The sequence below is a fragment of the Mauremys reevesii genome, linkage group 8, assembly GCF_016161935.1.
Source record: "Mauremys reevesii isolate NIE-2019 linkage group 8, ASM1616193v1, whole genome shotgun sequence".
NCBI lineage: Eukaryota > Metazoa > Chordata > Testudines > Geoemydidae > Mauremys > Mauremys reevesii.
Genome location: NC_052630.1, coordinates 74,956,931 through 74,970,003, shown reverse-complemented (window position 1 = coordinate 74,970,003; position 13,073 = coordinate 74,956,931). Strand labels below are relative to the sequence as shown.

The following is a 13,073-nucleotide window of genomic DNA, read 5'->3' as shown; positions in this document are numbered from 1 at the left end:
ATGTACAGTTAAAGATTGACATAAAGAGACAGCTTTCAAAGCACTAGGTATTATTACAGTTTGCTTCCTATAGTACTGTAATTCAATTTTTCCTTTATTAAAAATGGAAGAGCAAGCTTATTTAATAATACACCTGACTTAGCGGAATGGTGGGGGAAGAGACGATAAAACGTACTGGACTACTCAGAAGTTTAAAATAATTTGTATAAGGCTATTTTCCTTTTGCATATATGCAATCTAGGTCATAACGTTTTATTTGTTCCATAGCTAATATACTGAAATAACAGACCCTGGTGTTATAAATTACTAGTTCCCCATTTTTCCTGAATTTGAGAGGTGATATTTCCTTACCTTTCACCTTTGCGATGACTGTTCCTGCAGCACTAAGAATGTCAACTGAATTGAGAGTCTGATGTTTATTTATCACTGCCTTTAGGACACGCAGCAGCTCCCCTAAACGTTCATGAACAACATGATGCAGACAGCCTTCATTTTCTGAAAGAGATTTTTAAAAATTGGGTCAAAGAAATTAGAAAACTATCCTTGACTTCTGTAAGTCCAGACTCACAGTGACATTCAAGTCTTTTGGGTTGTGTTCCCTGCAATGGTTAAGGTTGCACTGAAAGTTCAACTTCACTAATAAGTTCTAAGCTAACAAAAGTTACTCTGTGTGTTGGTATTTGCCAGTAGTTTTTTTGCTTCATTGTTATCTACAAGATTTAAAAATTAATTTCCCAAAAAGAATTCCAACCAAATCACTAGAAGGCTAGGGATGCTATGATTGAGGTCCTCATACTTAAGAAAATAAACAGGCCTAAACCATGTCCCTCTTGTTCCCTTACCACAGCATTAGGGAATTGATTTCATCCACCTCTATTTGAAGGAATTCAGGATAAAGTATGAATAATGTCTAATGAAACATAATATTCGTTTTTTAAAATATATTTGAAATATGGCATCAACCAAAAGCATAATAGCAAGTTTAGTGCAAGAGAGCACATTAAGATTAGCTAGCTTTTAGCCTAAGGGTCAACCAAAAGGTTTTCAGCAACCTATGGTGCTTAGTCCAGAAAAACTAGTAACTAACAAGCAGGGCTATGAAATGGCATATGTGCCTTTTTCACAGCACAGATCTCTTGATATGCAGTTTTTTTGGTAGGTATTTTTGTATGCATGGTACAGGCTGAACCACAGACTCTTCCGTTCCATTACGGAAATGGCTTTGGTGCACAGAGTTTAAGTTTCATGTGCACTAGAGTGCTGCTTTGTAAGCTGTGGTAAAAAGCTGTCAGATTCATGAAAGACTAGCTTATAAAAAGAGGATCTAATACTAGCTGATTCACTTCCCTGTAGAGCCAAAAGGGATGACGACTTACTGTGAAGTTTGTGATAACAGCAACAGAAATCAACACACGGTTCCCTAAATGGTAGTTTCAGAACATCTGAACAGTTTTGGACTCACTGTAAAAGGTTGCTCTGGATTAAAACACCAACATGTTGTTGGTGCGTCAGTGTGATGTAACTATTGGGATGGATCGATTTTCTGTCACATAGTGGCTACCGGAGAAATCATAGCCTTTTAGAGAAGGACACGGTAAGTCTTCAGTCCCAACATCAGGATAAAGAGGTTTCCAGCTCAAACACATAGATAGCTCAGTGCTTCGGGTTCCACATCCCAACTGAGCAAATCCCATACAGATGGTTTACCAGATGACCTTTCTGATTGAGAAATTGCATAGCATTTGATCAAGTGGTGGTCATACTCTGAATCTATTTTAAGAATTTCAATGTTTTATGTTTCGGGTTAAATTAATTACATATAGCTTCACCACAACTTCAGATCTTCCTTTTGTATTAGAAAAAATAACCCCCAAAATCTGCAACCTCACACACTTACCTGGGTCTGGAAAACCTTCCTGACAGTGAGAGTCTAAAGAAGCTCAATCTATTTAGTTTATCCAAGAGAAGGTTAAGTGTCGGCTTGATCTTAGTCTACAAATATCTACATGAAGATTTCCAATAATAGAGGATTAAAAAAAGGTGTGAGAGTGAGAGAGAGAGAGAGAGAGAGAGAGAGAGACACCCCCCCCCCAAAATCTAATACCTGGAAGCTGAAGCTAGACAAATTCAGACAAGAAATAAGGTGAATATTTTAAAAATGTTAATAATTAACCATTGGAGCAAATGGAGCATCTTTCTAAAAATAAAGATATGCTCTAGCTTCAATCAAACCCATAACTTCTGGTGAAGAACTGCCTGGTGGAATTCTTTGACCTGTGTTATACAGGAGGTAAGACTAGATAATCACAGTAGTCCCTTCAGGCCTCAGTCTATGGGCTTGTCTTCACTACCAGGATAAGTCGACCTAAGTTACGCTACTCCAGCTACATAACTAATGTAGCTTAGGTCGACTTACCCCTGTGTCTTCACTGCGCTCTGTCAACGGGAGATACACTCCAGTTGACCTCCCTTACTCTTCTCTGAGAGTTGGAGTACTGGGGTCAACCGGAGAGTGCTCTACTGTCGATTTAGTGGGTCTTCACAAGACTATTAACTACTATTTGAGGTTGGGAGCAGTTATAGAAAAGGAGCAGCTGGAAAAAAATAGATGGCAGTGCAATACTGACCTAAACTGAAACTAAAATTGGATCACAACAGTATCCAAACAATCCCAAGAGTACTGCATTATTAATATGCAACTCATTCTAAAGCAATTTGGAGCCTGAAGAATTAGAGTCTATAAAACCACATTCCATTTATGCATTAAAAGTAACAGAATATTTCTCAAGCCAAAAATTACAGACAGTTAAAGTACAACTGGTGCCAAACTCAAGTCTCAAATACATATTAAAGTCTACACTTTAATACATTGGAGTATGAACACATTTTCTACTTAAGTCTCTCTAAAAGAGAAATTTGGCTAGGTCCAAATTAGGCTCATCTAACAAAATAGTAAAAAAAAGCTCTGTCCAATGGCTAAAACTGCCATCTGTTTGCATTATGATACTGCACTATTTTGTTTACAAAAATATTTGAAAAACATTTATGGTTTCCAGTGGCAGGAAAAGACAAAAAGGTCTGTGATCAAAGTAATGCTGACAGAAAAATGCCATCATGAACTATGGGTGAACTGCAGTCAGCAATTTTAATTCATCCAGGACAGGAAGTCTCTTGTGTTATTGTCCATCTGGGGAAAATATATAGTACTGGGGAAAGAAACAAAAGTGCAATATGCCAGGTTAATAAAAACAGAATTTCTATTACCAAGCTGCCCTATCTAGTTCAATTATCACCTTAGATGAGAAAAAATACAGTTTACAATGAAGACAATGCCCAGAACAATGTAAAACAAGTTTCTATGCTGACTCAATCTCACTCCACTTTCAAGAAGTCACATGATCATATTTGCTTTCAATTTGCCTTCCTCCTTCTCTCCCCCACCATCCAATTTACCTTATGTATTGGAAGACAAATGAGAATTTCTTCCATCAGTGAATATTGCATCAAGTTCAAGCCCTCCGTCCTTATTGTTCTGGGCTGCAATACCTAAAAGAACACCTAGGTTTCTAGAATGAGGACTGTGATAGACTACTCTGAACTATCGAACTATTGCAGAGGTTAAGCTGGCTTGTGTAAGAGAAAAGAGTTTTCTTGGAGACCTCCTGCAACAACCATTGGCCCTCTTGATCTCCTAAATGAAAAGATATGGCTGTGAATCCGGGACTTTCTGCTTCCTTCACTATCACTCCTCATAGTGAAAGTTTTGTTTTTTAAAGTTGTATCAGCAACACAAAACCAGACATTTTCCAAAGGATGCAAGAGGCCTGGATTGGGGGGGGAGTCGTGTGTGTGTGGGGGAAATCCAACCCCCAAACTCGACTACAGAGATGTGGCAGTTCTCTTTTGTTTTGGGTTTTTGTTTTTTGCAAGTAAAGTCTAAAGGTGTTCTCACAAAGCTAAGAAAGTGGTTTTTTTAGATATTAAAGATTTCAGTAGCTTGTTTATGACAGATAAACTTTAGTTTGAATTCAACACCTGCCTTTCTCTAGTAGAAAACAAAACCATCCTAAAATTAAAATACAGCCATAAGAAACGTCATTTTCAGACTAGGTATGGAGAAGGGGAATGGGGGTGGGGAATCAGAATAAATGTATCAATCACAAATCAGGCTAAAATGTGATCAATATTGCCAGCCAGTCTTTTCTCCAAAGTTTTCAGCAAGTCTTTAGTTCAGAAAGCAATATAAGCTAAATGGCTGAAAAGCATATAAGATTACTACTAAACTTAGTCAGCACATAGTTTAGCCTTCAGTTCCAAAGACACCAGGAATTCCAGTCTCCTATTGCTTTATGGCTACTCATTCATCTTCATCAGTGTCAGAATGTCACAAAAGTTACCCTATTTTCAAATTTTGGACACACTTCTCAAAGACAAGCTTTTGTCTAATATAGATTAGCTAGCGATAACAGCTTTGCAACTATGGATTCTGCTCATCCAAAACAAAATAAAGTTCTATAATCAAGCTTGTCAGCTTCAACACAACTTCCTGCCAAGTCAGTTTCAATTACATTACATACAGTTGGGAAAAGCACTGTGGTATCAGTGGGGTCAAGTACTGTTTTGTTTCCCGTGGCTTTTCACCAAGCCCAAATGTTTTATGAAAAGTTGTATGTTCCAAGAAGTGTTTTTGAAAACAGGTTACACAAGGGGTAAAATGCAGAGATTAAAATTAAGATTACTTTATGCTTTGTTTAAAAGCAAAGAAAAAGATATGGTTAGCTGTCGCATTTCCTACATTGTTCTTTAAATCTATGCAGGAGATCAAATATTAGAATCAATTTAACAGTTTCTGTTTATAGATTTTCTGCAGAGCTCTTTAGCAATATCACTTTGGACTATCATCCATGTGCACTATTATGGAAAACACACACTAAATTATAAGCTAGGTAGCAACTTCCAAACTATTCAGACCCAAAGCTTTTAATGAAGATTTCAGTTTAATATGAAGTTGTACATGATAGACTCAAAGTTACCACAAGGCCTATTACCTCTGCTCACTGGTATACCCCAAATGTTAACAGAGGAAATATATCTGGGCAAACTATAGTTTTTTTTAGATGCTAGCCCTCATGAAGTGAGATTTTAACAGAAATTTATCAAATTTATCAGAAATTTCCATTCCAGAATCATGGACAGTAGAGGCTGGCTCCCCCTAGACATCAATATTGAGTAAATGCTGTTTCCATTAAATTCTTCAGAAGGATTAAAATATATTATCTGCAATTACACCATCTAGATCACATGATTGAAAATCAGCATAAAAACAAAACAGATCTATTTAAAGACAACTTTATTCTGAAGTCTCATTCATGCCAACTCAGTCAACTCCCATACTGTTTAGTAGGAAACAATCAGCATTCTGATCTGCACTGGATCCAGACTATGAGACTCCCCAATGAGCATCGCAGACTAAGCAAAATGATCGTACAACAATGAACTGTGCTGAAACTGTCTAACCCAGGCATCTGCAGGTTTTGGAAGATGTCCAAGATTAGCCCATCCTCACTTTTGTATTTTCCCCTCACCAGCCACACTGACTGACAAGACTCTATTGCATTACTGTCTAATCTGCCAGAGGTCATGATCAGTTGTAGTCAAACACTGAAAATTTTTCTTAATGTTCTTTAATATTGCTATAGATCAGCATAATATATGGCCAAAACAAAAAGTTACCATTGCTCTTTAGTTGAGTCCTAGGAGATATTCTTATCAGACAAGCAATCACAGCAACTCCTACTGGTATGTCTAAGGATAGTCATATTTGACATCATGAGGTTTTGAAAAGTTTAATAACTATCAGAAGACACTTTAAGATGCTTGGATGGATAGATGCATAAAAGGTAAACTAGTGTGTGTTGATTCCGAACGCACAAGTATGTTTCTGTACACCATACAACAACTAAGGGAATATCTACACTTGAAAGTTAATTCAGACTAACGTGAGGCCTGAATTTTAAGTGCAATAGGTATTCCTGTCCATGTGTAGATAAACCTTAACCAAATCAACAACATGCATTTAGCTCCCTAAACAGGAAACAGAAATCATGCACAGAGGAAGCCACCGGAAATTAACAGAATAGAGAAAATATGTTAACGCAGCCACAAGGTTAACTCTGAATTTTGTCGTTTAAGGCAATCTGTGATGTCTACAGTCAGTGTGGCATTTCAAAGGAGATCCTCGGTGATTAAATATCGAGATATTTCAGGATTTTGGAACTTCTGATCCTACACAAGCCTATTTTTCAATTTTAAAAATGTAGTTATTGCTTTACTATCACCATAAGAATGAATGGGTAAGATATCCCTCAACCAAGGCCAACATAATATTGCTGCTACCCAACAAAAAGTCCAATCAGCTGAAAGACTGACACAAGTGGTGTTATTCTGCTGTCAGTATACTAGCACACGGGTCACAGCTTGCTGTCGTTAAGGTTTCACAACAGTTGCCATTATAAGCTTGTGGTCTCAGCCAATCAAGTTTCTACGTCTGTCTTGCAGACAACAGTTTCCCCAGGAACTTCCCATTCTGCAACCCAAACCATACCTACAGAGTCACGCTGAGTTAAGGACCGAGGAGGCAAGATCCTATTTCTGGTTTAAGGCTCTTGCCTCTGCCCCAAAGTGATTTTTTGGGGGAGAAAGAAGCAAATAATTAACTGCTTTTGAGCAGAAGGAGGTTGAAATGTAAAGAGGGATATATTTTCTATTAGTATAAAAAAGTCTCTAATCACTTTTGAACAGCCCAACAGCTGAAATATCTAGGGGTTGAAAGGTGAAGTCTGGCACGGAAAAGCCCTTACTGGGAACAGAAACTAACCTTATTCCAGAAAACAAAAGTTTTGATTTGATCAAGTTACAAGTCATAAACAAAAAATCACATAACATGCAAATTTTCCCCTAAGATCAAAGAAACTGTAATTAATTACATTTGAGAAACAGAATACAATTATGTAATTAGAGATTACTATAGTTGTATATTCAAAAGGGCATGCATTTAAGTTATGCACCTAATCTTATCTTTGGCATTTCCTCATTTCAGAGTACTTACCAAGAGGTCCCACACTTTCGGCTTGTCTATATGAATATAGTTTGCAGCAAGCTAGGGTGTAACTCTATCCCACACTAGACTGCCATGTACTAAGTGCCCGCTAAGTGATGCCATTCAATCTACTCCCATATCAAAGTGGGGTAAATCAAAGCGCACTACAGATTTTTTTAGCATGGCAGTAGGCGCCACACCAACATTTAGTGCACTTCACACTAGCACAGGGTAGACTTACACCTCAGCTTGCTGCAAACTAAGTATTTGTATAGAGAAGCCTTTTATAGATTGTGAAGGCTGAGCTTATTGCACACACCAGGGGCTCCTTGCATTTCTCCTCTCTAGTTCCCTATGCATCTCCCATTACACTTTATTTCAGGGACTCCCTGCAACCTCCCCTACTCCATCCCCAATTCTTCCCCACAAGCCAAGGACTCTGAACCCCCTTCCTCAGATGCCAGGGTCTCATATTCCTTCCCTCCCCATTTGAGGGGCTGTGTGCACATCCCCACTTCCTCCTTCTCCCCATCACCACCATTCTTTCTATCTGGGAGATAAGTCATTCAGAGTGCCAACATGTTAAACTACTGGGAGGATGGGAAGATATGAGGAACTATGGCTGGAAAGCGTTATTGGGTGCCATCAACCACTTCTTTGATCTTCAAAACAACTTCAGAACCAATAGTTGTGGTTCTGTTAATCAGATGGCCGGGCTCCCTGTGTCTCCCATTTTTCCCCTTTCGGTTTTCCAATTTCCCTCCAAATCAATAGCGTTCTGTCCATTGATGCCTACAGCACTCCCTGAAATTCTGGAATTGATCAGATGCAGCATGAAAGGGTTTCTAATCTTGTGCAGTAATTGTGGTTCTTTGAGATGTGTCCCCCTATCAGTGCTCCACTGTAGGTGTATCCGTGTCCCTGCACCTCAGATCAGAGATTTTAGGTAGTGTCTGTTTGGACTTCATATGCACTCTCTCCGTCTCATGCTCTGCCTCGAGGCTATCTAGCGCTGCATGGGCAAACTGCTCTCAATTCCTTCTCTACTGCAAAGCTCATTGGTAAGAACGCCGAAGTAGAGGGGAGAGTGGTTAGTGGAGCACCCATGGGGGACACATCCTGGAGAACCACTGTTACTGCACAAGGTGAATAAATCTTTCTTTGTTTGGGAATGTTTTTGATGAAACCTATGGAAGTGGAAACATCTCATGGAATGAATTTGAACTCCGGTTGGAGATTGGGAGTACGATAACAAGTAATGCAGTCCGATATCCATTTAGAGAGTCTTTGCTTAGCGACTGAAGATCCTTTAGATCTCTCTGCAATAGAAAGGAATAGTCTAGGAGATTTTCTGAAAGGCTTAGTACTAGCCAGAGAGAACACCAACGCTCTCCTGATATCAAGGGTGTGTAATATTGCCTCTCTCTTATCCCAGAGTGGCTTGGGGAAGGAGGCTGGGAGGTGTATAGGTTAGTTTATGTGAAGGTGGAAGATAGTTTTGGGAGGAATTTGGGGTGTGGTCACAATGTAACTATATCTCTGATAAAAAACTGTAAATGGGGGTGTGCTCTTAGAGCCCCTATTTCTCTGATAATTTGAGCCAAAGTGATGGCTACTAAGAATGCCCTTTTCATAGATAGATGTGTAAGCGAGCATGTGGCCATGGGTTCAAGAGGAGGCCTTGTGAGGCACTTGAGGAGAAAGTTAAGATCCCATTGTGGGAAGAGGTTACCCATACCCTTGAGGAATCTTTTCATAATAGGAAAAGCAAATATGGAGTAGCTGTCTCTCTTATGATGGAAGGCTGGTATGGCTGTGAGAAGCACCGGTACTGAATTTAGAGATCATCCTGATATTTTTAGATCTAGGATGTAGTCTAGCACCAGTGGGAAGGGAGAGGATGTGGAGGTAACACGTTTTGAGTAACACCAGAATTGGAATCTTTTCCACTTTTGAATATACATGTGACAAGTCATTATTTTTCTGCTATATAATAGCACCTCTTTCACATCCTCTCAACAAGACACTCTATGCTTTCGAACCATCCAGGAGCCATTCCTTGAGTGGAAGAACCTGCAAGTTGGGGTGATGGACCTGTCCAGCATCCTGAGAATGGAGATGAGGAAGGGGCTAAAGAGTGATTGGCAGGCAAATCGCTAACAGAGTAAAGTATGGGAACTATGTTTGTCTTGGCCTGCGGGAATTATGAGAATAACCATTGCTCTCTCTTTTCTTATCTTGAGCATGACCTTTGATATTAGAGGAATTGAAGGAAAGGCACAAAGGAGACCTGGGTTCCAAGGGAATGTGATCCAATCTGGCTCTGGAGCAGAACTGGGAGCATTTCCTGTTTTTGGCTGTTGCAAAGAAGTCTATTTCTGGGACTCCCCAATGGGGAAATATGCTGTGGAGAATAGCATGGCCTACTTCCCATTCTGTGTCCCTGAGAAAAATTCCTGCTGTGCTGTTCTGTATGCCTGAAAGGTAGGCTGCTGCTACGTTGATGCTGTGCTGAATACACCAATTTCATAGTTTCATTGCCTTGGCACAAAGGGAAGATGATCTTGCTCCTCTTCCTAGAGATTTATGTAAAACATACATGATATATTGTCTATCATAACCTTTGTGTTTGCCTTTAGTGATAGGAAATATGAACAGGCATTCCTTGCTCTAGCAGGTTGCTATGCAGTGGGAATTTGAAGGGGGACAATTTGCCTTGAACCATATGGTTGTCTTGATGAACTCCCGAGCCCACCAGAGATGCATCTGTTGTCAATATGAAAGTCGGAAGTGGCTGAGTGAAGGGAACCACTGCACAGACACTCTGCGGATCTTTCCAGTATTCAAGAGAATTTTTGACTGTCAAGGACATCAACAGCAGTTTGCTCAATCTGTCCGTATTTGGTGCGTAAACCGTTTTGAGCTATGCTTGAAGGCGACGCATGTTGAGTCTTGTATGACTTATTACAAAGGTGCTGACTTTTATTGCATCTAGCTAGGTGCCTATGAATTCTAGATGTACTGGCATCGGTCAATTTTTGAACATTTAGCTTCAGTCCCAGCTGTATGAATACATCAATATTTTTTAGCCTGGCTGACAGGGCACCAAAGGATAGTGCCTTGAGTAGACAGTCATCTAGATATGGAAATATAATTCCTAGTTTGCAAAGATGTGCTGCTACCACAAACAGGACCTTCAAGAACACTCTAGCTGCAGATGATAGTCCAAATGGAAGTACATTGTATTGAAAATGATGACTCTTAGAAAACTCCTGTGGAATAGTTGGATCATGATAGGAAAATAAGCATTTTGTAGGTCAAGGGCTGAGAACAAGCCTTCGTGGTCCAGCGACGGAATTACTGCTGCTAACAACCAACTTGAATCCTTGTGTCTTTACATATCTGTTGAATAATCTCAGATCCAGAATGGGTCTCCATCCACCGTTCTTTTTCAGTATCAGAAAGTATTTGGAATAGAAACCCTTCCCTCTGTGTTGATTGGGAACTGGTTCTATAGCACCCAGGTTTAGGAGATGCTTGATCTCCTGATGTAAAAGGTGCTCATGAGAAGGGTTGCTGAGAAGAGGGATGGGGAAGGAAAAAAAAGTGGATTGAATAACCATTGGAGATGATCTCCAGTGCCCACTTTCTGTTATACGTTTTCCAGTTTTGTCAAAAACACAACAAGGTGGTTTCCGAAAGGATGTAGATGATCCAAGTTTTGCAGCAAGCAATAGTGGGAGTGGTTAGCTCAGGGTCTTGACCAATGCATCAAAATTGGCATTTTGGTGTTGAAGGTTGTGAAGTTGAGGTTTGGGACTCTATCCGTCTTCATTTTCATATTCGTTGCCTTTTCCACTGGGGTTCATAGTGTCTCTGGGATGGAGGGAACTGAGCAGATCAGAATCTTTGTGATGTCTGAGATTTGCTGTATTTCCTTTTCTGTGCAAGTGTATACATCCCCAGAGAATGCAACGTGGCTTGAGTCTTTTAGTGTATAGAGGGAGTTGTCTGTTTTTTCCACAACCAGTTTGGAGCCTTCGACTGTAAGGTCCTCCACAGTAGTTTGGATTTCTTTTGGGAGACCAGAAACATGAAGCTCTCCTCATTACTATTGCTGTTGATATGGAATGGGCAGCTGTGTCAGCAGTATCTAACAAAGTCTGCAACTATGTCCTCACATGAAGTTGACCCTCAGCGATAGTGGCTTAGTACTTCTCTCTTTGATCATTTGGGAGATGTTCAATAAAGGTGTTGAGCTTTGAGTAATTGACATGATTATATTTTGCTGTAAGGGCTTGACCATTAGCAATCCTAAATTGTAGGGTTGCTGATGAGTGTGATTTCCTGCCAAATAGTCCCATTTCCAGTCCTTGTTGTACAGTGTTGATTTAGCGTTGTGCTGCCTGCCCCATTTATTTACAGAATCTACAATAAAGAAATTTGGGGATGGAAGGGAAAATAAAAAGTCCACATCCTCAAAGGGGACATAATATTTTTTATCTGCCCTTGTGTGTGTGGGCGGTATCGTGGCTGGTGTTTGCCAGATGTTTTTTGCTGGGTCTGGAAGGGCCTTGTTGATAGGGAGTGAAATACGAGCTGCTGAGGATGCATGCAGGATGTCAAGCAGCTTGTGTTGCGACGCCTTCATTTCTTCCAGGGGGACCTGAAATGAGTCCGTTACTCTCTTAGTAAGGTCCTGGAATTGTTTGAAGTCATCTGCCATGGTTGATGGAGAAGACATAATGGCTTACTCAGGAGAGGATGAAGAGATGTTTGTTGCTAGAGTCCAGTCTTGCTTCCTGTTCCTCAAAAGTCTCCTCTTGAGGATCAGGGGATTTAGAAGGGGAAGCTGAAGGAGATCATCTTCCTCTATCCCAGTGAGAGACACCTGAGGTCCTAGAGAACTAGTGTCTGTAGGTTGCCTATGGGTCCCAGTACAGTCGCTGGGGTGGTGCAAAAGGCACACAGGTGGCGTTACCCAAGGATGTCCACATCAAGAGGGTGGGCCTCGTCTCTCATGGCAGTACTGTGTCTCTGTGACTGTTTCTAGGTGATTAGTCCCTTGACATTGCCCTGGGAAGCTCTCCACTGAGACAATATATGTCATTGTCTTCCTCTTCATTGCTCGATAGAGGTAGAGCAGTTAAGGATGCAGATGGTGATTATCGTGGTACCATGAGGAATTTAGGGAACCAAGAGGTTGTTGGAATCGAGTAACGGGGATTCTAGCATTTCTGAGACCAACAGGTCTTTGGAGAAATGGAATTCCTACAGTACCATGGTACATCCTCACCTAGTTAGTCAATCTACAATGGAACTAACAAGGTTTACAATTTGAATATCCAGAGTTTCTGGAAGTGATGTGCCATTAGAAGCAAGGAGTAAAGTTGTTTTCTGAAATACTGTGGGTGCAATTTGACAAAGCATTACCACCAGTAGCAACTCTACAGCATCACCCATATTTCCTATTCCAACTATAAGGATTACCATTTGACTTATTTTTGTTCCTGTTTCACACCCACATGCCCAAATGGCTCTCACTGCAGGAGGGCAGGAACCTACTGTATTCAGCACGTGGGGTTTTGACTAACTGTTAAAGTGGATTGCAGATTTGAAGGAGCACAATATAAGAAATTAACAAGAAAAAAATGTTTACTTTTTATAGCTTAAATATTTAAGTATCCTTTGGATCACAATGCTAGATACCTTGTAATAACCAACTAGTATGAGAGTAAACATTTTTAGGGACAAAGACGGGAATCTACTATTATGACGAAAGAAAATCAGACTATTTTGTAGTTTCAACATTAAAGGCATTTTGGTTTTGTTTTGAATTTACACTGTAACAACTCTGCCCAGTGTCACTTAAAGGCAACCGAGCTACAAGATCCTGAAATGTTCCAAGTACACTCACATTTATATTAAGTCAATGGGCAGTGCTGGTGCAGAGAGTTCAAAAATCATGAGATCT

General features: G+C 40.1%; 1 protein-coding gene across 3 annotated transcripts in view; it reads right to left on the bottom strand.

The window, feature by feature from the left end:
- Nucleotides 1-13,073, bottom strand: part of ARHGAP29 (Rho GTPase activating protein 29) — an 81,134-nt gene that overhangs the window by 35,027 nt on the left and 33,034 nt on the right. For all 3 annotated transcript variants that reach the window (XM_039484802.1, XM_039484804.1, XM_039484803.1), the window contains one exon: nt 352-495. In XM_039484802.1, the coding sequence (XP_039340736.1) occupies nt 352-495 (144 nt within the window). The remainder of the gene's footprint in view (nt 1-351; nt 496-13,073) is intronic.